General features: G+C 38.3%; 1 protein-coding gene across 1 annotated transcript in view; it reads left to right on the top strand.

Moving 5' to 3' along the window:
- LOC124600842 overlaps positions 1-20,925 on the top strand; it is a 45,312-nt gene extending 24,387 nt beyond the window's left edge. Inside the window, exons 2-5 of the mRNA XM_047136196.1 lie at positions 186-294; positions 11,255-12,837; positions 19,515-19,652; positions 20,543-20,925. Coding sequence (XP_046992152.1) covers positions 249-294; positions 11,255-12,837; positions 19,515-19,652; positions 20,543-20,623 — 1,848 coding nt within the window. The 5' untranslated portion in view covers positions 186-248 and the 3' untranslated portion in view covers positions 20,624-20,925. The remainder of the gene's footprint in view (positions 1-185; positions 295-11,254; positions 12,838-19,514; positions 19,653-20,542) is intronic.
- The last annotated feature ends 4,654 nt before the right edge of the window (positions 20,926-25,579 follow it).

Raw genomic sequence — 25,579 nt, 5'->3', positions numbered from 1 at the left:
AAATTGACTCATTTGCCAATGATTTGTAAATAATTTTGAATGTCTGTGGACAAACTCTTCTCTTACACACATACATACACACACACACACACACACACACACACACACACACTCTTAATGTTTTGGAAATGTCATGTACCTGTAAATTTCCTTCATGATTTCTCATATAAATCTAATCTTTTCAGAGATTTTGCGACAGATAGCATGTCAACTGTTGTCAGCTCACATCTATTACTTTTCTTCAAAAGATGAAAGTTCTTTCTAATACCAGGTGGACTGCAGCTAATAACAATGGTATGTAAATTTTGTCAGTCCATAAACAGTCGTTATGATTTGATCGTTTATCTCATGCTGTCAGTTATGTAAATGCATTACTCAGTTACCTTAATCTGTATTTAATTATTTAATTGCTTTCTCAGTATTTTGCAGTTTCTACTGTTACCTCAAGGCTGTCAAATAGTTCACTAATGGGTGAGGATTTATGTTACACATATGAACACAGTTAAAATTTTAGATAATTTGAATCAAAATTAAGTGCAAAAATTGTGGCATCAAAACTTTGGATCCTTATCTCATAGAGTAAACACAATATTTTCCAGCAATCTACGAATTTGTCAGTAAGATAACAATTTTTGTGAATTGTTGAAATAGGGTATGTTCAACACTTCTTTTACAAATACCATTTTCTGACATATCTCCAAAGCCAGTCTCATTCAAAACAACATGTTTAAGTTTTTGAGCCAATTTATGCAATTCATTTTCTGGAAATAGATACTGTCGGCCAGATGATGATACGGAAGAAACAGGGCCGTGGAAATGAGGTGGTGTTCTGATACCCAAGGAGCATCCTGTCTTTTGGGACAGTAAAATGAATGAGCCAGGCCTTGAAGAGGCATAAATTTTATCAGTGCATAATTTTCTTCATTATATGTTAATAATGTTGCCAATCCACTATTCATTATCAATACATAGAGGAAATGTGATAGGCAGGCAACAATTCGATCAATTTCAGGATTAACATGGCTGCACTAGATAATCGGACAGCAAAATTTATTCTGTCGTTAGAAACTTTGCTGATATGAACAGAGATTGAATCAAGTGGTACAAATGGAGAATGATCTCTCGTACTGGCAACCATGCTGCTTTTTCTCCATCTTTCTTCTTGAAACTTTTTGCTTCCTTTGATTTTTTTGTTTTTTATATAAACGTATTATTTTGTGTATATTCTGGTTGTAAAAGTGGATTAGGTTTTTGGCCTTGATATTTGATTTAGAGATGCCCTTTACAGGCTTGCGCGAGTAGCCAGTTGCTTGGTTCTTCCACCAGTCTCATCGTACAGAGATTTTCCATGACTGGTGCCAAAAGTAATCCATTCCGTGTTCGTGGCTACACAGATTGACAAAATTCTATTATTTGTTTCACCTGTTCTTTTGTTAGGTGGCACACAAGGTACAATCAGGTTGTAAACTTTAAACAATGTCACCTTGGACCAAAGCTCTGTAGTGAGATATTACTTGTCAACACACAAAACACATGCAACAAAATATGGTCAACAGGTTGTTAAAATGTAGCCCTGTGCTATGGTACATTTCCTCAATTTTATCTGTCATTTTCAGGTATTGTTAGTACATTTGGACAATCAAACGTGATTTTTTGGACCCTTGAAAACGTGCTCTCTTTGCAACTGGGACTAGTTTTGAAATCAGTTATGGATAACAGATTTTCTAGGAGTAGACTTAAGATAATCTATATCTGTAATTTTTATGAAAATCAAGCTTGAACTGATTCTGTAGAAATTTGGAAAGAGCATGTGAATGATGTTTTACATTGGAAAATACTTTGTGTCCAAGTTTAGCATGTGCGAATGTTAACATGAATTTCATCGAAATCCTTTGTGGTGGAGCAGGAAAAGTTCCAAAATTAGGTGATTTGACATGGGGTGACTCTGATAGCAGGGTATCAAGTTCATCATACACCAGCCATTGATGCCTGTGAGGATAAACAGTGACATAATGTATTTCATTGTGTGTTAAGAAAGTTATTTTATTCGGGCAATAAGCTTGAGGAAATGAACACGAAGCTGTGGTTGGTGAAATTCATGAACTAGTGATTCAGTAACTCTTCCAGTCACTATTATGTGATTCTATGAATCTCATGTACTTCTGCCCAGTGTATTGGTGAGAGGTCTTTAAATTATCTGACATGTGTATGATGTGTGTTTCAGCTTGCATCACATTATGTTGGTGTATTACATTTACGGAGAAGTTTGTAGGTGTAAAATTAAATGAAGATATGTATCTGAGGTTAAGTTTGCAAATGACAGTGCATGACAAACTGGCGGTGTGGGGTGCTTTTTGAATTACTAGACCGGAGATTTTGGTCTTACTCTGATGGCCAGCTCATCCTCCTTTTAATATCTCTAACATCCCCATGTATGTAAATGTATTGTTACAATTTTGACCCCTTGTCTTATTGAGTTGTGTTTTCTGTTGGTTCCCCCCACCCGATTTGAAGTTCTAATGATTTAAATGTGAAATGCACAACAGTGCTGAGTGAAGTTTCATAATAATTATCACACCATATTCATAAACATCCCCCGCCTCCCCATGAACCATTGACCTTGCCATCGGTGGAGAGGCTTGCGAGAGACAGCAATGCATATATCCGTACCTTAGGTGCAACCACAATGGAGAGGTATCTGTTGGAAAAACCAGACAAATGTGTAGTTCCTGAAGAGGGCGCAGCAGCCTTTTCAGCAGTTGCAAGGGCAGCAGTCTGGATGACTGACTGAACTGGCCTTGTAACATCAAACAAAACAGCATTGCTGTGCTGGTGCTACAAATGGCTGAAAGCAAGGGGAAACTACAGCTGCAATTTCTCCTGAGAGCATGCAGCTTTACTGTACTGTTAGGTGATGATGGCGTCCTCTTGGGTAAAATATTCTGGAGGTAAAATAGTCCCCCATTTGGATATCAAGGCTGGAACTATTCAGGAGGATTTCTTTATCAGGAGAAACAAACTGGCAATCTACGGATTGGAGCGTGGAATGTGAGATCCCTTAATCGGGCTGGTAGGTTAGAAAATTTAAAAAGGAATTGGATAGGTTAAAGTTATAGTGGGAATTAGTGAAGTTCGGTGACAGGAGAAACAGGACTTCTGGTCAGATGAATTCACAGAAATGCAAAATCAAATAGGGGTAATGCAGGAGTAGGTTTAATAATGAATAAAAAAGTAGGAACGCAGACAAGCTCCTACGAACACCATAGTGAACACATTATTGTAGCCAAGATAGACATGAAGCACATGCCTGCCACAGTTGCACAAGTTTATCTGCCAACTAGCTCTGCAGATGATGAAGAGATTGAAGAAATGTATGATGAGAGAAAAGAAATTATTCAAAAAGTTAAGGGAGATGAAAAATTAATACCATGGGGGACTGGAATTTGATAGTAGGAAAAGGAAGAGATGGAGGAGAAGTAGTAGTGAATATGGACTTGGAGTAAGGAATGAAAGAGGAAGTGGAGACACCAGGTTTCAGATTGATTATACGCGCATCAAAAAAAGTTTTGTATCACCCCGGTTCCCAGAACTCTTGAAGATAGATGTTGAGTGTGGATACTGTATCAAAGACACAATCCCTTTGACTGTTCAGAGATGTCACTAAACCTTCCCAAAGATGTAAACAACCATGCGTGAGCAGTACCTATTAGATGGAGGGGGTCCAACAGGCGATCAGTTCGTCATTCCACCAGGAAGGACGTACGCGGCTCATGTTGTCCATAGTTCAACCATGCCTAGAGGGTCAATATCACAGTTCGATCACGTCCACATTGTTACTTCGTGCCAGGAAGGGCTCTCAACAAGGGAAGTGAGTGAATCAAAGTTATGTTGGACATTGAGGAGTTACAGAGAGCCAGGAACTCTCGATGACATGCCTTGTTCAGGCCGCCCAAGGGCTACTACTGCAGTGGATGACCGCTGTCTATGGATTATGGCTCTGAGGAACCCTGACAGCAACACCACCATGTTCAATAATGCTTTTCCTGCGGCCAGAGGATGTCTCGTTACGACTCAAACTGCGCGCAATAGGATGTGTGATGCACAACTTCACTCCCGAGGTCCATCTTTGCGACGACGACACCATGCAGCACATCAGATGGGCCCAACAACATGCTGAATGGACTGCTCAGGATTGGCGTCATGTTCTCTTCACCGACGAGTGTCTCATATACCTTCAACCAGACAATCGTCAGAGACGTGTTTGGAGGCTTCCTGGTCAGGCTGAATGCCCTAGACACATTGTCCAGCGAGTGCAGCAAGGTGGAGTTTCCCTTTCGTTATGGGGTGGCATTATGTAGGGTCGACGTAGGCTGCTGTTGGCCATGAAAGGCGCCGTAACGGCTGTAAGATATATGAATGCCATCCTCTGACTGATATTGCAACCATATCGGCAGCATATTGGTGAGGCATTTGTCTTCATGGACAACAATTCGCACCACCGTTGTGCACATCTTGTGACTGACTTCCTTCAGGATAACGACATCGCTCAACTAGAGTGGCCTACATGAACCCTATCGAACATGCCTGGCATTGATGGAAAAGGGCTGTTTATGGAAAACGTGACCCACCAACCACTGTGAGGAATCTATGCCAAATCGTCGTTGAGGAGTGGGACAATCTGGACCAACAGTGCCTCAATGAACTTGTGGATAGTATGCCACGGCGAATACAGGGATGCATCAATGTAAGAGGATGTGCGACTGGGTATTAGAGGTACCAGTGTGTACAGTAATCTGGACCACTACCTCTGAAGGTCTCACTGTATGGTGGTACAAAATGCAGTGTGTGATTTTCATGAGCAATAAAAAGGGCGGAAATGGTGTTTTATGTTGATCTCTAGTCCAGTTTTCTATCAGGTTCTGGAACTCTCGGAACCAAGGTGATACAAAACTATTTTTGATGCGTGTGTAATATTAAGCAGAGATTTAGGTACCAGATTTTAAATTTTAAGATATTTGCAGGGGAAGATGTGGACTCTGAGCTCAGTTTATTAGCTATGCTCTGTAGATTAAAACTGAAGAAATTGCAGAAAGGTAGGAATTTAAGAAGATGGGACCTGGATAAACTGAAAGAACTAGAGGTTGTTGAGAGCTTCAGTGGGAGCATTGAGGAATGATTAACAAGAGCATTGGAAAGGAATACAGTAGAATCAGAATGGATAGCTTTGAGAGATGAAATAGTGAAGTTACAGAGGATCAAGTAGGTAGAATGACGAGGGCTAGAAGATACCCTTGAGTAACACAAGATATATAGAATTTAATTGATGAAAGGAGAAAATATAAAAATGCAGTAAATGAAGAAGGCGAAAAGGAATATAAACTCCTCAGAAATGAGATGGACAGGAATTGTAAAACGGCTGAGGGGGGATGGCTAGAGAACAAATGTAAGGATGTAGAAATATGTATCAGTAGGAGTAAGATAGATGCCACCTACAGGAAACTTAGAGACCTTTGGAGAAGTGAGAACAACCTGTATGAATGCAAAACCAGCCCTAAGCAAAGAAGGGAAAGCAGAAAGACGGAAGGATTACATAGAGTCTCTATACACGGGCAATGTACCTGAGGCCAATATTATGGCAGTGGAAGAGGATGTAGATGGAGATGAGAGGGAAGATATGATACTACATGAAGAATTTGACAGAGCACTTAAAGACTTAAGTCGAAGCAAGGCCCCAGGAGTAGACAACATTCTGTTAGAACTACTGATAGCCGTGACCAAACTCTTCCATCTGGTGGGCAAGCTGTATGAGACAGGCGAAATACCCTCAGACTTCAAGAAGAATATAATAATTCCAATTCCAAAGAAAGCAGGTGCTGAAAGGTATGAAAATTACCAAACTGTCAGTTTAATGAGTCATGGTTGCAAAATACTAACACAGTCATTATGGACGAATGGAAAGCCTGGTAGAAGCTGACCTCAGGGAAGTTCAGTTTGCATTCCATAGAAATGCAGGAACACGCGAGACAATACTAACTCTACAAGCAAGGTTAAGGAAAGGCAAATCTATGTATACAGGATTTGTAGACTTACAGAAAGCTTTTGACAATGTTGGCTGGAATACTCTCTTTAAAATTCTAAAGGTGGCAGGGGTAAAATACAGGGAGTGAAAGGCTATTTACAATTTGTACTGATACCAGAAGGCAGCTATAAGTCGAGGGGCATGAAAGGGAAGCAGTGGTTGAGAAGGGAGTGAGACAGGGTTGTAGTCTATCCTCAATGTTATTCAATCTGTACATTTAATAAGCAGTAAAGGAAACCAAAGAAAAATTTGAAGTAGGAATTAAAATCGAGGGAGAAGAAATAAAAACCTTGAGGTATGCCGATGACATTGTAATTCTGTCAGTGACAGCAAAGTACTTAGAATAACAGTTGAACAAAATGGCCAGTGTCTTGAAAGGAGGATATAAGATGAACATCAGTAAAAGCAAAACAAAGGTAATGGAATGTAGTCGAATTAAATCAGCTGCTGCTGAGGAAATTAGATTAGAAAATGAGACACTTAAAGTAGTAAATGAATTTTGCTATTTGGCGAGTAAAATAACTGTGGATGGTTGAAGTAGAGAGGATATAAAATGTAGACTGGCTGTGGCAAGGCAAGTGTTTCTGAAGAAGAGAAATTTGTTAACATCGAGTATAGATTTAAGTGTCAGGAAGTCTTTTCTGAAAGTATTTGTATGGAGTGTAGCCATGTGTGGATGTGAAACATGGATAATAAACAGTATAGACAATAAGAGAATAGAAGCCTTGGAAATGTGGTGCTACAGAAGAATGCTGAAGATTAGATGGGTAGATCATGTAACTAACAAGGAGTTACTGAATAGAATTGGGGAGCAGAGGAATTTGTGGCACAACTTGACTAGAAGAAGGGATCACCAATTTAGTGCTGGAGGGAAGAGTGAGGGGGTATAAATTGTAGAGGGAGACAAAGAGGTGGATACACTAAGCAGATTCAGAAGGATGTAAGTTGCAGTAGTTACTTGGAGATGAAGATGCTTGAACAGGATAGAGTAGCATGGAGAGCAGCATCAAATCAGTCTGTGGATTGAAGACTGCAACATCATTCACCAACATGGTGTAGTCAGCGTATCTGGACAATTTTCACTTACATTCTTTCATTTCACCACATTTAATTTATTACATAATCTCCTAACGTTTTGTATGGACATTGTTAACTGAGCCACTACCTATTCTTTAAGCTACAAACAGCACTGTCACCACTGTACAATCAATATATGAAAATCAACACAGTATGTGATAGGCCGGTTGCTGTGGCCGAGCGTTTCTCGGCGCTTCAGTCTGGAACTGCGCGACCGCTACGGTCGCAGGTTCAAATGCTGCCTCGGGCATGGATGTGTGTGATGTCCTTAGGTTAGTTAGGTTTAAGTAGTTCTAAGTTCTAGGGGACTGATGACCTCAGATGTTAAGTCCCATAGTGCTCAGAGACATTTTTGAACAGTATGTGATGGGAAATATGTGTTTTATTCTGTGTCCTGTTTTGTGTGTTTCAATCATCAGCTTGATCTGAAAAGGAATGAGTGAGAGCATTATGATGAGAACATTTTAAGCAGTAGCATTGGTTTATGTTATCTGAGACCCATCTAAAAACTACATAACTCTCTCTTGAGCTTAATAAAAGATAAAATAAAATTTACGGCCTTGACTGGCATCAACAATCATGGCGTTTGAGGTAGAGCTGTCGTTAACACAGAGTGCGTAACGGCTGCAGTATTGGCAGTCGAGGGTGCTTGGCTGCTAGGTAGTGTTAACCGTAACCACTATTTACAATGACTTGTTATAAATTTAGTTATATGATGTTTAACCTTCTACATGAAACAAACCAGGAAGAGTTAAAAAGCAAAAGACAAATGCTAGAGCTTAAACACGGGTTGACAATAAAGTGTTAATGAAAATTATAAATCCCAGCTCTCAAATAGGTAGCTGTGAAATATGTATTACATAATGAAGATAGTTGAAGGCTACAGGCACAATGGGCTTGCAGAAACCTAGTCAGCGAAAATGCTAGCAGCACGAGGTCAGCAGAAGAAACAATTGGACAGAGAATATCAGAACATGTGAGAACTACAATGGCCTGTCATATAGTCAAAAATAGGCATTTGGTGTTATTTTGTTTTGTTGATTAAGAGATTTTATGGATTTATGTTTCTTATTCCCTTAGTTCTCTGTTTCTTCCAAAAGCTTCAATAAGTGGCCCTTTGGCACAATGTGTATGACTTACATTTTGTAATATTTTTATGTTGGTCACAGTATGCATGTGTTCAGATGTTGTCCAAATGCAGTTTTGTTCTGCAGATGAGTATGTTCCCTAAATCTAATGTTAAAGTTTACACCTGCCTGTACAATATAAAATTTCTGACAATCGTTACAATGTGTTTTATAGATGCCTAAATTTGAAAATATGTTACGTTTGTTACCCATCTTGTGTCAAAGCCCCAGTTTGAGACCTGAGGATACTAAAACTAAAAATAGTAATACATTCAGCATCTATAGAAACCTAAGGACACCGATAACATTATTCATGCCAAATCCTGCCATAGACTGCATCTCTTTCCCTTGTGTGGTTTACTGACTTATTCACTTTCCACTAGAAAGCCAAGAAATACGTAAAGAACTAAACATGCTAAAACAGTTAGCTGTGGTAAATGAGTACACAGAGAGCTTTGACATACTACTGTATTATGAGATAAAGAAAAAAGAACATAAAATACTCGAACACAGGGAGCAATGAATAGTAACACAAATTTTGTCCAGAAGACGTGTAAGAGAAAAGTTGTTCAACAGCTAGAGAACCAACTGAGCAACATGGCTGTTAGATGTGGCTTTCAAATAAATAATACTATGAAATTGCGGCCTAGATGGAAGAAAGGTAACAAACAGTTTCACTTCTGTAAAATAGATTGTGCTGATTGTGACATTTTAATTCGACAGACAGGTGTAAACTTTAATATTAGATTTAGGAAACATACACATCTGCAGTATAAAACTGTGTTTGGACATCATCTGAACACAAGCCTACTGTGTCATCAAAGATATATTACAAGTAAGTTATACATTGAGCGAAATGCCTGCTTTTTGAGGCTTTTGAAAGAAATAGAGAACTATGGGAATAAGAAACACCATTCCACAAAACTTCTGAATGAACAAAATGAATTTACACCAAACATCTGATTTTGACTGTATGACAGGCTGTTGTAGATCTCTCATGTCCTGATGTTCCCTGTCCATTGTTTCTTTCACTGGCCTCGTGCAGCTAGCAATTCGTTGGTCTTGTTTTCACAAGCCTGTTATACCTATGGCTTTTTTTGTGTTTTCAGATACTGCTTTCAACTAACTACATATGTGCTATATATGTCGCAGACACCTATTTGGGACCTAGCATTTATAATTTTAACCGACATTTTATTGTTGACCCATGTTTAAGCTCCAGCCCTTTTTTAAATTATGCATTTAACCCATCTTGTTTTTGTTTTCTGTAGAATGTTAAACATTATACACTGAAGAGCCAAAGAAAGTGGTACACCTGCCTAATATCATGTAGGTCCCCTGCGAGCATGTGGAAGTGCTGCAGCTTGACATGGCATGGGCTCGACTAATGTCTGAAGTAGTGCCGGAGGGAACTGACACCATGAATCCTGCAAGGCCGTCCATAAACCTGCAAGAGTAAGAGGGGGTGGAGATCTCTTCTGAACAGCATGTTGCAAGGCATCCCAGTTATGCTCAATAATGTTCATGTCTGGGGAGTTCGGTGTCCTGCGAAAGTGTTTAAACTCAGAAGAGTGTTCCGGGAGTCATTCTGTAGAATTTCTGGATGTGTGGTGTGTCACACTGTCCTGTTGGAAGCCCAAGTCTGTCAGAATGCACAATGGATGCAGGTGATCAGACAGGTTGCTTACGTACGTGTCACGTGTCAGATTCGTACCTAGACATTTTGAGGGTCCCACATCCCTCCAGCTGCGTACGTCCCACACCATTACAGAGCCTCCACCTGCTTGAACAGTCCTCTGCTGTCATACAAGGTCTATGGATTCATGAGGTTGTCTCCATACTCGTACACGTCATCCACTCTATTCAATTTGAAATGAGACTTGTCCGACCAGGCAACACATCTCCAGTCATAAACAGTCCAATGTTGGTGTTGACAGGCCCAGGTGAGGTGGAAAGCTTTGTGTCATGCATTCATCAATGGTACACGAGTGGGCCTTCGACTCTGAAAGCCCATATCCATTGAATGAATGGTTCACAAGCTGACACACATTGATGGTCCAGAATTGAAATCTGCAGCAATTTGTGGAAGTGTTGCACTTCTGTTATGTCGAATGATTCTCTTCAGTCATTTCCAGCCACAGCATTGTCAGAGATTTGATGTTTGACCGGACTCCTGATTTTCATGGTACACTTTTGAAGTGGTCGTACGGGAAAATCCCCACTTCATCGCTACCTCAGAGATGCTGTGTTCCATCGCTCGTGTGCTGACTATAACTCCATGTTCAAACTCACTTAAATCTTGGTAACCTGCCATTGTAGCAGCAGTAACCGATTTAACAACTGCCCCAGACACTTGTTGTCATACATAGTTGTTGCCTATTGAAGCACCGTATTCTGTCTGCTTACCTCTCTCTGTGTTTGAATACACGTCTATACCAGTTGCTTTGGTGCTTCAGTGTATCTCGGGCTTTATAATGAGCCGTTGTGAACAGTGCTTACAGTCAACGATATCTAGCAGCCAATCCCTCTTGGCTTTCTGTAGAGCATCTGTTAAGTACAGTGTGTTAACGATGGTCTTACAGCATGGTCCACGACTGTGCACTAAAATTTCATCATATTAACTGGTTCTTCTGTCTTGGTAGGATAGTGTAATAATAGATCAAAATCACAATATTGTATTTGTCCTGCAGACTATTTTATTTGCTGATTTTTCTTAACCTCAAGGAGGTAGGTACATTGTTCCTTAGGTGGTTCCCAGATAATATCAATGTTCCTGTTGTTATCCTAATGCTCTTACTCATATTCAAACATTCACTTTATTGCACAACACAATTTTGTTACTGTACAGTGACCTTAACTTGATGCAGCAGATTTATGAACTTTCAACATTTTTGTTTATTCTTTTATCTGTGGGCATCAGCTTTGTTTTTATACAGAACTGATTAAAATGGGAAATGTTTGCACATTGCAGGTGACTTAGTTTCCAGCAGCAGATATACAAGGAGGATAGCTGCTGGCTGTTCAAAGAAGAAGGGGGAACCAAATGTTATCAGTAAATTGGAGACACGAAATATTTCTGCATCAAGGTGTGTGCTGCGTGACAAAACAAATAGCTGTGTGGCAAATGTTAAGTCTTCTGTTTATGTGCCAATTGGGTACCAAAATTCTGAGAACAACAGGTTATGTTCAGTAACTAATCGTTCGAAGGTGTCTAGAAAAAACTTGCCGGACTCCTTTTCCTTTAACCACAAAGAGACAAAGGACACTATGAAAAAGAGTGAAACTAGTCGAAATGAAGCAAATGAAGATGTGTACGAGTTTGTATTAGATGAGGGCGAAGTTAATGAAAATAAACTCAAGACCAAGAAACAAAGTAAAAGAAAACGTGTCCAGAGAAAGATCATAGATTCTCCAGAAGAAGTTTTACCAGCAAAGAAGAAGAGAAAACCACTGCAAGATAAAATTTCCAAAAATTTGATACCTGAATCAAACCCAAAAAATAGGTTAGGAAGTAAAGAATTGAACCTTTCTTCTGGAAAGTCATTTTCAAATGTTTTACATACAGCCAAGATGAAAATGAAGACAGTGCACTTCAACAATCTTTCAGGTGATGAATTAATAAAGTCGAGCACTGGAGTGCGAATGAAACACTGCACACCAAACAGTAGTACTAAAAATGTTGGTTCTCCGGAAACTGTGCAGGTCCTTAATACACCCACCAAAACTAGTGGGAAAGGTGACACACGGAACCTTTTGTCTTCATTACATCCATCACCACAAGTAAAGTCAATTAGATCATGTACGACACAAATAAATCCGGTATGTTCTCCTTCAGTTTCAGAATGTGGTAAGCTGGATACAAGAATGAAAGAAAATGAAGTATCAAGGAAACTACTATCATTCTTTAGTCCAGCACATATTGCAGGTAATTCAAGAAACAATTATTCAATTCCAGTTACAGAGAAAACTCCAGCCAAACAACTGGCTGCTAGATCCTTTAATGCTGAAAAGGAAAATATGGAAATCAGTCATTCTGAAAATATACAGCCCTCCTTTTCATCTGATACAGCTGAGCAACAATGTGACAAAACACAAAGAAATCTAGATGTTTCAAATTGTTTTGGTTTTGATGATGATGCTGATAGCGAAGATGGAGATTTCTCACCAGCTAAGACATTTACTAAAAGTTCTCATAAGTTGGGGAAATTTCAGTGTTCAACCCCCAAAGATGTCAGTCAAAAGAAAGATGCATCACAGCCTTTCAGATTCCCTGCCCTTTCAATAGTTAAAAAAAGAAAATTCCTCCAAACAGTTGGAAACACACCTGCTTCAGTAACAAATCTGAGTGGAAAAACCGAAAGTTCAGGCAGTACTTTAAAAAGAAAACCTTGTATTCCTGCCAGTTCTCCAGTTAAAGAACCCATCACACCCACCATATTTGATATTGAAGATGAAGTTCACGAGTCTCAAGATGATGAAAAATATGAAAGTGAACATCAGCAACTGCAGAAGAAACACAAGGACTGTGTAGCAATTTCTTCACCACAAAAGAAGGTAAACTCCATAATTTTATGGTACTTACTTCACTAAAAAGATTCATACGAAATAAATTGCGTTTGTCGGTATGGTTGTGAGTGAGCTATTGAGGTATTCACATTGCTTTATTGGCCTGTATTGCTTTATTGGCCAGTAGGCCAGTGATATTAGATTAAGCTTGCATTTAATTTTCTTTAAGACAGTACCTGCTGCAGTAAAAAAAAAAGGTTGACCAATCAACAAAGCAAAATAACAGTAAAGGTAAGCTAATATCTTCAAGTTGATACACTCTATCATATCTGTTTTAGCCTCATAAATTTTAATTATCTCACCTGGACAGTGGTGACAGCAATTAAAATAATAATGCGATGTTCTGCTGGGAAATTTAATTGGGGGAAGCAGTTGTTAGGCAGTGTGCTACTTGCTGATGAAATTCAAACATGACCTCAATACAAGCTGATAGGATTGCTGTTAATTTTGGCACTGTTACCACCACCAAGAGGGAGACCAAGAGATGAATACACTAAGCAGATTCAGAAGGATGTAGATTGCAGTAGGTACTGGGAGATGAAGAAGCTTGCACAGGATAGAGTAGCATGGAGAGCTGCATCAAACCAGTCTCAGGACTGAAGACAACAACAACAACAGCAACCACCACCAATAATATTCACATTATTTATTGATTAGATTTTTACTCAGTTGCATCTCTGTATCAGTGACATAGAATTTGGCAACTTATTCAGAATGTATTAAAAGAAAGGGTTGGGGGGGGGGGGGGAGACAAAACTGTGAAGTCACAAAATGAAAATAAGAACAGCTCTTCCTCCTCATATTCCCATTATTTTGTAGCTTTTGATCAAAGTCTTTATTGTAGGTGTAAGTAATATTAACAGTTTAAAAAGCACCAATAATTAAAATGATTGTTTGCTATATTATTTGGAAGTGACACAATGACATCAGGAAACATACATAAGAATTTTTCACAATACAAATTTACTATAGACTATTAGTTGGAACTATCTAGACATCAATCTACAGTAATGTGGAAAATCCCAAATCAGAATACTGTTTCAGGTCAAAAGCATGTGGTCAGTTTTTATACTTTCCACTGGTTATCAAAATGTAACACATTCGTTAAACAGGTTGTCCCATTTATCTTACTCACCCAGAATAACTTTTTTCTAGTGTGTTAAATGGAAAAATTGTTCCAACCAATGTTTTTTAACATCTTTGGATAGTTCTTGTTGAGAGTATATGTTTTGTCTCTTCCCATAGACATGGGAGATACCGGGCAGAGGTTAATTTTTTAAATGGATCTATGTACATTTTGTTCAAGAATACACTTACTCTTTCCAAGAGCTATTCAAGAATGTATTACACTGTGCCGTTTTTGTCAATAGAGCATGGATGTGCAAGCAATAAAGAGTACGCAGGTTGGGAAGAAAGAGAGCTGTTTACTGTCTTGATTGTACACATTACGTACCAAATGTGCTGTAGTAGTGGGTATTGTTTATGATTTGTGACTCTTGTGAACACAGTTACTCCTCTCCCCTCCACACACACCTGATTTGTTGTTGCTTTAGTGTACAGTACACTGCTAATCAGTGTAGTTGTGGATCAGAGTAACGCAGTACACGCTGTGAATGCAGTTTTTTTACGTAAAAATGTATGATGTATGACAATAAGATAGACATGCTGCTGATCCACAGAGAAAGTACATTGACAGGAAATAATTCAGTAACTTGCATTATCATGTTCAGTAATGTTAGGGAATGTTATGGTTATTATGTCTGTTATACTCCAGTGTATGTTTATTTTACAGGTCCTTCTTGATCACATAAATTTTTACATTTTACTATGACTGGTTTTGGTTACTGCCATTTTCAGATTATAAAATATTCTGATGTGGTATCAACATCAAAATATTTTATGATCTGAAGATGGCAGTAGCCAAAACTGGTCATAGTGAAGTGTAAAAATTTATGTGATCAAGGTGGACCTGTAAAATAAAGTGCCAAAAATATGATCACAGACTAATTTTCAGACTTTGTCTTCAATTGTACCTGTACTGTAATTTGCTGTAAGCAGGCAAAATTCTGTTTGGGCTCAACTACTGTACAGCAGACAATTTCCTGACAAGCCACCACCTTGTTGCTAGATGTTTGGTCATCCCATTTCTCTACATGAAATGAAAAGTTTAAATGCAAGACCTCAAAATCATCATACAACATGAACAGACAAAGCTGCTGTGCTTGCTGCCGTAGCTGTGAATCCTCAAGTCAGCATACGACAAATTCAGCATGAAGTTGGTGTCTTGAAAAAAAGTGCACATCTCATTCTGCAATGTCATAAATTCCATCCTTACCATGTTCATTTACACCAAGAACTTCATGGAAATAACTTTAATAATAGAGTTCATATATGTCAGAAGACTCAGTAACAACTTCCGACTAATCCTGATTTCTTCTCAGATGCTAGTTTCGCCGAGGAGGTGCCATTCCCCAACAAAGGAATTGTCAATATGAGAAATATACTTTGAGTCCCTCACAATTCATAATGACTCCGACAGGTAGAGCATCAACTCCATGAGACGTTGGTGTTTGGTGTGGAAAGTCCAGACACACTTTCCTGAGACTCTGATTGCAACTGATCACGGCTCTCCGTACAAGCCTCTAACTTGTGATTAAGTTCGAAATTTCTCTCCTTCGTGCTCTCAAACTGTTGTGTTAACACTTCCACTTGCTGATTTAAAGCAGCAACAGCATCTGCCGCCCTAACATGTGTTTCCATCATTTTGCGTACTCTATTTCCACCATAATGCCACTGATAAAACACCAACCTTCCATTCAACCCTACACAAAAAAAATGTAAACACAAATTAATTCTTCCATAGAATCATCACCCATCTACATTCAGAACAAACAGATGCTACAGCTCAGGTACATGGCAACTTGTGCCTGGACAAATTTCAAAATGGACATATCACTGGCACTAAATTATCTCGTCCACCATTACCTCTAAACGAAGATAAGTCAACGGGTTCCTCTGGCTTCATGAAAGCAACTTTAAAAATCTTCTACCTTAGCTCGCACCAGTAACTCTCAAAAGAGCAAACGTAAAAAATAAATAAAACTGACTCACTGCACCACATTGTGCTGAGCTGGTATGTATGTCAAGTGCCACTGCCTTACTCACCATTCACAAAAAACCATTCTCTCACCAAAAAGTAGTGTTGGATGTGGACGGACACTTTCTGAAGCAATGTATTGTGTTGGAAACTGGAACAAACACTTCTGATACCAAATTGTTATAACCCCCCTGAGCTCATGGGTTATGGTTGCTGTATGTCAGAATGACTGAGAGGTATGGTTTGGGAGACAGGGATGACACGCTGGTGCATGCAGAGAAACACAGGCAAATGTGCCATTGACTTTATTACATTGAAGATACACAGTGGACCTTCTGCTGGACTTGGCGATGGTGCTGCACAGTTTTCCAATGCAGGAATCTACAGTGTTGGTACCTGGTCGCCCAGCCTTGTGGACATAGCGCTCCTATTCACGCCACGCCTCGCCTAAGTAGCTGCTGTGTGTGTTAACTGTGCCTGTGGCCCAGAACACGGCTTAGTGCTTCCTCAAGCGCGCCTCTATCCATTCACGCAGAGCAGCTCATTCAGTGCCAGCAGACAGCACTGCACCCTGGAGGCTGCGAGTTCACACCCTGACCCCATCTCTGCAGATGGCAGCTTGCAGCCTGCTGGCTGAAGCCACGCAGAGCGCGGAAGATAGCAGCCTTATTGCTCCTTGAGCCAGTGTAGCTCCAAGGTGTGCCTGCCCCAGTGACGAATTGTCCATGCAGCAGAGGTTGGAGGTATCTTCAGCAGGCTGTTGATGTCCATCACCATAAGGTCGTCGTGGTTGGCCTGCAACTTAAACTATCGTCATTCTCTCCGGTACTAGATGCGGGCAGAATGGTGACATGACTGCCCACTTGTAACCTTCAGGCTCACTGATTTATATGTCTTTTCCTGATGCTTCTGACATAGTTGCCCTGGAGAGGACAAATGGAGTGCTCTTTGATAATTACAATGTCACCTTTCCTCAGCCCACTTCGGCCCATACACACATCACTGAGTGTTGTTGTAACTACAACACATGGGTTCTTCACAGCACGTTGGTGCCCTGTGCTGCCCTGCTTACTTCACATATGTATACAGTGCCTGCCAGGCCATGCATTCTAGGTTATGAGCAGTGTCGTAACCTGCCTTGCGGAATCATTTGCAAAATGTTAATGTTGCTCACTCCTGTCATCTGATGTGGCAGCTGGTCCCTTAACTACTACTTTCCAGCCATAGCTGTGTGAAATTTACAAGAATTCCCCAGATCATGTACTTATTTGTGGCACAGCAGTGTGAGGAATGAAATTATTAGTGTTTTTCCATAATTCCATTGAAATCTGGAATAAGTTTTGTCACCATCAATCTTAGATTCGATTCCACATTAAGACGATTTCACTTTAAGATTTTAATACTACAAAGAGCAGAAAAGGTGTGCTCACGTATGTAAGTGGTAGGGAAAGGCATCAAATGTTGCAATGCCTTTTTTATACAACTGCTCACACACATCCAAAAGCTACAAAGTTCATTTTCTTTGAAAATGTTTTTCCGTGAAGTATTGCAGGATAGTTCCAATAGTTGTTCTTGTTCTATATCTGAGAGATTTATACCTTGTATTTCGTGGATTTCTACATTAGTGAAACAATTCTCAATCCAACAACTACCAGGTTGTGGAACAGGGAAATATTCTTGAAAACTTGCAGCTTTTTGAAAAGCAGTGATATGAAAAAAGAGATTTGATTTCTACCTGGTGACTCCGGTGTCTTGTCGACATCTTTTAGATACTCTTCCGTAATGTCTTGACATTTTAGATTTGTTTTTTCTTTCTTTCTGTATTGGACCTTACAACAGTTTTTCCCCTTGCAGTCCCAGCATTCTCTGGTTTTATAATGGGCACTTATGTTCTGGGAGCCATAAGGTAGGAAACCTGCAGTTGGTGGATACTATGCTTTGGATTCTGGAATAGTCATTCAGAAATATAGATTTATTCTGTCTGAGGCAAAATAGAATCACAGAATAAATGATCACTTAAACTAGGTAACAAATTCACTTTTGTTTAAATAACACTAATAAAATATAAAGTGCTTCTTAAGAACAAAAGTGGTGTTGCCAGATACTGCCTCAGTTACATATGAATGTGTAAAATTATGCCTCACTTGGACTTCTTGTGTGCACTCAGTAGAATTCTCATCTCAGTGTAGCGACATCTTACACTGTTTGTTGTTTTGTCACCCATACATTCACTTTTCCATGCTATCATTCTAATTTTTAAATAATCTTTTATTAATCTTATGGTGAAGTTTAATTTATGTATCTAGTGTATTTTTCTCCTCCTAGTGTGCTCCCCCGCCACCCCACCACCACCACCACCACCACCACCACTTTGCTTCTCTCAGATTCAAGATTTTAGCCTGTTTAAGTTTTCAGCAATTTACTGACAGTATTAAGGTTACAGTCTCCAAACCAAGTCATTCTTAAGTTATCATAGTTTGATATGTAAGGGATGCATAGTCCCTTAACTCGGAGAAAACCATATTTTGCCCACACAGGTTGAGGATAGGTAAAGAATCCGTTGTTGGCTGCTGAGAGTGCTGAGTGAGGACTATTGTCTGTCAGCAGAGTGTCATCCTTGGAATAGTGTAGTAGGAATTGGTGTACTGAAAATATTGTATCGGCTGAGTGTGACCCTGTTGCTGTGGGTTGATACTCAGTAAATCACCAAATTATACCGAGTAATGACAAGCAGTACTTACTCTTACCAAAAAGTGAGTATAAAATTATATGTTTGTGGCTACTGTACCGGCAAATGGATTCAGTGAAGGCCAGTTGTGCAGATTACTGCAATAACCTGTAACGATGCTAGATGATCCAATCTCTAGCAGTCCGATTTTAAATGGGGGTGTTACAGATAATTATGGGAACAGCAATGTGGTAAAAAATATCGTTTTATTAAAGAACTGTATGTTGCTCTTGAAACAGTAATTGTAATACTAAATTGTGTCTATTGAAGGAAACCAAAATAGGTCTTCCCACCACCCCCTTCCTTGGTGTCAAATGTGAAGCCTAATTTTAATATACAGAAAAACTAATTACTTATTTTGGTAACAGTGTTACAGTAATTAAATAATTATTCTTCATTTGAAGATACTGGTTGCCAGTAAGAACCTCTTTCAAATGCCTCCATAGATTTTAGCAGTATTTTCAGTGCAGTGCCCCTTTAACATATATTCTTGATGTAAATTATACTTACTGATTTCTACACACAAGGAAAAAATTACAAAAATAATAATTCTTGGGTTCTGAGCTATGTGCACAATAAAAGTTTCATGTGGAGAGGCTATGGTGAACCGAAGCATTTAGTGTGCCCCATTTTCTCTCTCTCTCTCTCTCTCTCTCTCTCTCTCTCTCTCTCTCTCTCTCTCTCTCTCTCTCTCACACACACACACACACTGTGTGTGTGTGTGTGTGTGTGTGTGTGTGTGTGTGTGTGTGTGTCTAAAACGGCGAAAACTGTTTTTTGTAGCTGCACATGCATTTGAACAAGAGGTTCTGCTTATTTTGTAAATTGCAATTATTACAGGTTGTGCAAAAAAGTTATGGAACACCAAGACTTGGGACTAGATTGAGGCAGCCAGTACAAGAGCTAAAAGATTCTTCTGAAGATGAAGCTGAAGAAATTGTCCCAAAAAAGCACAAAAGAACACATCGGCCACCCAAGGTGATACTTTCTAGTCGAATAAATTAATACGTAGAATATTTTCATTTTGTAGTCAAATATAAAAAAAAAATATTGAAGGCAGAATTTTTGGAAAATGCTTTCATTTGGATATTTTGAATATTGTACAGTGGGTTGTCTTGATCTTTAATTATGTCCTTATTGTACTGCACATGCTGTTGATATCATTTTTCGTAACAACAAAATTAAATGAAAAGCAAGAAAAGTCTGTAGAATTGTTGTTCCTAGGGCAAGGGTTTACCCTAGTAGTGAAAAAGAACTTATTTCCATATTAATCTTTCAAATTTCTGATCAAAATGTACGTCAACTCAAAAAAAATTTTTTTTTTCAGCTACAAGTTGTACTGTTGTTTGTTTGCCTTTACTTTAGCCTTTGGTTCCCTATGTAAGAACTGACAATTCAGAAATCATCTCATGATGACAGTATATCGCCATCCACTCTGTGTTAGTGTGTAAAGTGCAGCTAATTCTCTCTGTTCCCTGTACTCTCTCTCACCCAAAAAAATGTGAGCAAATAGTAATTCCTGAATAAATCTGTATGAATATATCTTATATTCTTCTTTGTTGCGCTGATACAATCCTACTGAGTTTCACTTTAAAGCCTTTATTTTTCTACGTATATAATGTCTGATGCCTGGATGTATTTTTATTTAAATTCAACTACTACCCTAGTCTGTTGATTTGTCTTTTGGTAAAATGTATTTTGGAAAGAAGGCAATCTGATCCTATGTTGTCCCATGCATTAAAAGATAAATTTTTATTAATGTTCCTACACCTTGAAAATTGTATTTACTTCAACTTGCTTGATTCTCCTACCTTTGTGTTAGTTTAATATAAATTTATTGACATTCACTTGTTTTTACTTTATTGCAGACAAATGAAGCTGATGAATGGGCAAAGTGTTTCAACTCCATGTGTGAAACAATTGACAGTTTTGAATTGGTTGTAGAATAGTTTTTTGTGGAGTATTGATGGCAGTATTAATTGTGTGCACACAGTTCTTTTCATATAACAGTCTGAAAACATTTAAAATTTATTGATGTGATTTTGTTGATGTTTACTTTATGCTTGCATTAAGGATGTGTCTTTATTTGGTAAAATTGTATTGATACTTAGATGTACCTGAACTTAGTTATTTTGCTACTGTTTTCATGTGTCTCTTGAAGAAACTTTTGTAATTGTAACTATGAAAAATGTTTTTTATCATTTTAACACAATTATTTTGTAGTGCAGCTTTATGTCTTTTGTACATACTTTATTTTCCTAAAAAAAGTAAATAAAGATTTTTCTGATGGGGAACAAGATGATTATATATCAACAACTCACAAAGTTAACTGCTACTAACAATGTTAAATACTAGCTGACCCGGCGAACTCTGTTCCGCCTTAAAACCAATAAATAATCAGATTTTGGACGTTAAGTTCAATTTTTTATTAGGAAATACAAATAAAAAAATTAAGTATTTTAATGATTCTTTATTCTTTATGTTTTCTGGTGCATAGCTTCCACTCTTCAATTAACTACCTTGTGATACACGACGTTATTCGTTTTATTATCAGGTGCAAGAACAAACAACGCAGATGGTCTTCTGACCCGTGAACATTCCACATATAATTGACCATGTGAAAAAACATGAATATATCAGATTTAAACCACAAACTTTCAAGGATTGGCCTTGTAATTTGTTAATGGTCATGGCGAATGCAAGACGGATCAGAAATTGAAGTCTTTTAATCTCAAACGGCATATTGGTTGGGATCATCGGGATCCTCGGAATGAGAACTTCCTCACCCTCGAATTTTCCTTTGAGTATCGTCACCTAAATAACATTGTTCATCAATTTACTTACCACCAAATGCGTTCCGTTGCACAGTTTTGGTTGGTTTATGTTTCGAAGCATGATTACTACGGAGCCAACAAGGCGTAAATTGTGCGGTGGTAAGCCAGGCACATCCAAGGAGTTTAAAAATTCAATTGCATAGTTGGTGGCTTCATCTTCATTTGTTACACAGTCAATAGATTTGAATGAATGCATTTTATCAATGATCTCATTCTGAATTATGTAGTTTAGGTCATCTACATCTTTATTCTTAGCCGCTAAAATTGCTCGCTCACTCAACCATTCATTACTTTTGTAGTTAGTAATGATGTTTGGGAATACTTTGTTGATAAGTTTGTCTTTTGATGAGACACAGTTACAGAAATTATGAGGAAATGAAATCAATCTGCTCAATTCTTCGACAGGTACTCGACCATTACCGATGGTCAGCAATACTCGCAAACAACGGTCATCGGCCCAATGCAAACGCAAGGATGCAAGCAGTAATCAGTGCTGCAATCGTATATAAACGCTGCTCGATTCAAATCATAATAAATCTCTTCTTGTGCATCAAAAATTATCTACATGTTGATCTCCATTGTTCGCTCGATGATTTCGCATTGCCAACCGAGCCGTTTCACGGGCTGCCTCACTTTGCTCTTGTGATTGAGAAGCACGAAGTCGAGCCATACTAACGCGGCGCTATTCGTGGGCAATTTGTTGTTGTTCTTGAGTCCTTTCATTCGCAATGTTTTGTACCCTTCTTGCATTACGGCTTTGTCGGATAATATTTGATCGTCTTGGTCGCGGCATTGTTAATGATGATTCAAAGAAAATACAAGTTATTTCTTTAAATTTTTAATTAATGATATATACTGATACTTACCCATAGACGTTTAGCTGTCATTTGCGTTTTGTTATTCCATGTCAGATGCGTTTTTGTTATACAATGTTTTGTAGCGGTTGAACGGGATAAAAAGTATCCTAGGTCCGTCTCCTGGTTCTAAGCTACCTCTCCACCAATTTTCAGCCAAATCGGTCCGGCTGTTCTTGAGTTATAAATAGTGTAACTAACACGACTTTCTTTGATATGTATATATTATCACATATCCATCCTAATTAATCCTTATTGTTATAAAATAAATTTATGAAACCATATAAATTAAACTTGTTGTACAGACAGAAAATGTATCCAAACTTTCAACATTTGTGTATTCGTAATATTTACTTAATTGCACACACTTCCAGTTCAGAAATTTAATTTTTGGTCTTCCTCTTAAATTATCGAAAATATATATACTCTGCCTATCATAGACATCAAGAATTAAATCTGTTTGCTTCTTCTGTCTGAGAACTGTTCACAATATTTTTTTAAATAGTGGCCAGTATTTCAGTTTCCTAAGATTATACTGGAGAACATGTGACGGTTCGCCTACTTTGTTTCTTTCATTAATTGCTCTGTGTCGACGTATCGCTTTGCTACACTGGCTGAAGAATGGGGTGTGGAAGTACAGCACTGACTACTTTGTATGATGTAGCCGATAGGTGCACATTTGCGTTTCACAGTTATTTACTTTCACTGTTCACAACCCCCCAATAATACACAGTTATATGGCCAATGCACTGTTGTTTCACTTTCGACAAGCCTCATTAATAGTTTGCAGGTGAACATCCATAGTTTACAGTTGTACATCTACGAGCAGTAAAAACTTAACGACACGTTTCACAAGTCTTGCAGGATATTGCGGTACATATTGAACAGACACTGCCATTGCTTTGACACACAGCCTAATTGTGTTGCACTTACTTCACAGTTAATTTGATGCGTTGTTGTTGTAACCAACACAGGTTCTTGTCTGAAAATCGGCCATGGACTGACTGTCCCGTCGGGCCCTTATATATCCTCACAATAATAGGTTCTGAAATTACACATTGTTCAAAGTTAAATTTACAGAAATTACAATTAAAACTTAACTCATTAAATTAACTGAATACATTGAAAAATTCGTTCCTTTTAACAGATTCTTCGACTACATGGTTTAGGACAAATTATTTGTTTAAATGATGAAATTAACATACTGTTTTGCAAACAATACTTTTGACAAAACTTTTAATTATTTTGAAATTAATTAAGGGCTGGCTTTGCTAACATGTTTTCGAACAGCACCAAATAGATAACTTTAAGATTACTAGTAGTCATCTTCCAAATGTTTATAATTGGTAGAGAATTTATATTTTGTTTATAAATAAATAATAGAATTGAAGTTACGAAACAATGATTGATTTCACCCTGTAACAAAAGATACTAACTTGGCATAATTGAAATAAATTAGAAAATCCATTACATACGTAAAACTAGGCACAAAATTAGTTCTGGGGTTATATTCTTTAAGACTAAGGAGCAACCTTTCTCTTTTACGAAAATGCAGATCATACTCGTGTATGTTAATGGTAATTAGTCAGAAGTGAAAAAATGAATTTTAAGGAGGCAGATGGCAAAAGAAGAGGGGAAGTAAAATTATTGCTTTGTCACAAATAGTTCTAGTGATTCTGTTGTCTTCTACCCATTGAAATTGATCCCCTCCTCTCAATTTAGTTCGTATTTTTTGTAACATCTGACAGATTTCACATTTACTTCCTGTCTAGTGTCAATATAGAGGTTTCATTATTATCCTCTTAGGCCAATGAAAGATGCTCGTGAAAGTTGAAAATTTATTTTAGTAACTATTAAATAGCGGACTGCATACTGCGTATGCATTTTTTGAATTTACGTGCGGTTGTGAAGGGAGAAATCAAAGCACAGTGCATTAACAGGATACAATGGCAAACAAGTGGATTTACTTGCATGTAAAAGCTGTTTACATTTTGCAGTCATGGGTTGTGGATGCTGTGGACTCCAGACAATAGCTTCGCAGTGGAACAAAATCTTTTTAAAGTAATCTCAGATGTACTGACTCGTCAATTATGTCATGAGATGAAGCATCACGTAGAAACTGGCTACAAGCATGTTGCAATAAGTGATCTGTTCTATGTTGTAATGAGTTATGAGAATAGTTAAACATAGAAGAGTTCTTTAGATCATGGTTAAATGATTTTGTAGCGAGTCGGTACAAAGTATGAGCTCTGTTACAGTCCTCGACCCTCTGCAGACGGAGAAGTCGTTTAGTGGTCAAAATTAGTGGCCCTGCTTAGCTGGACCACAGCATCAAGAAAATACATGAAGGTGAAGGTGCCAGTCAAGATTGAATAGGTAATTTTTATTATGAACAGCATCAGGGTCACATACATACAGAAGTTGTTTGAAGCAGTTCTACCACAAGAACCCCAGTTGAAACACTATGGCATCCTAAGTGAAGGATGCAGATGAGTGGAGCTAAAATAAGAGCGTCAACATAAAACCAAAATAAATTTCACAAAATAACAGAAAAATATTCAATGTTGCCTACAGCAACAAAGAAGATACAGGTGAACACTGGCTGTAGTCAAGAACTTATATGGTGATTTAATGAAAACCACACAAGTGTGAATCATAACAACATTCAAAATGAAGAAAATTAGTTGATCATAGTAACCTGTTCAACAACCAGGATTATTTATATACCTGAGTAACTTTTCAGTATGTAAGTCGGAAGGAACATTAGGCAATGAAACAAAAGATTTCTGCATACTGTTTTCGAGCTTACAAGTGCAGCCGCTACTTCAGACAGCATTGGTGGCAGTTAAACTACGTAGTGGCAGTCCAGTTATGCGTTGCAGTGCTTGACCAGTTACCTGACTACACAATGGCTAAGCAGCATCTCATCGAGAGGTCGCTGTGCGCACACGATGGCATTGGGCGAGCTTTGCAGCTGGTGGTATAACAAATCAGGTGAGCTGTATTGTGTACCCTCTCCAAAATTTGGATAGTGACTCATTTTGTAACAATTTCGCACAACTTTTTTTTTTTTTTCCCCCCCCTTGCAAGATTTTGTGATGGTGTTAGTGTTTCTACTGGCAGGGAAGTGCTATTGAGTGAAATTATTGTTAATTAGCTTTTGTACCAGACAGTACCTACAGCATTGAATAGTGATATGGCTTGAAATGTTAAAGAA

This window comes from Schistocerca americana, chromosome 1 (assembly GCF_021461395.2).
Source record: "Schistocerca americana isolate TAMUIC-IGC-003095 chromosome 1, iqSchAmer2.1, whole genome shotgun sequence".
Taxonomy (NCBI): domain Eukaryota; kingdom Metazoa; phylum Arthropoda; class Insecta; order Orthoptera; family Acrididae; genus Schistocerca; species Schistocerca americana.
Note: the sequence above shows the minus strand (reverse complement) of the source record. Positions and strands in the feature narration are given on the sequence as shown.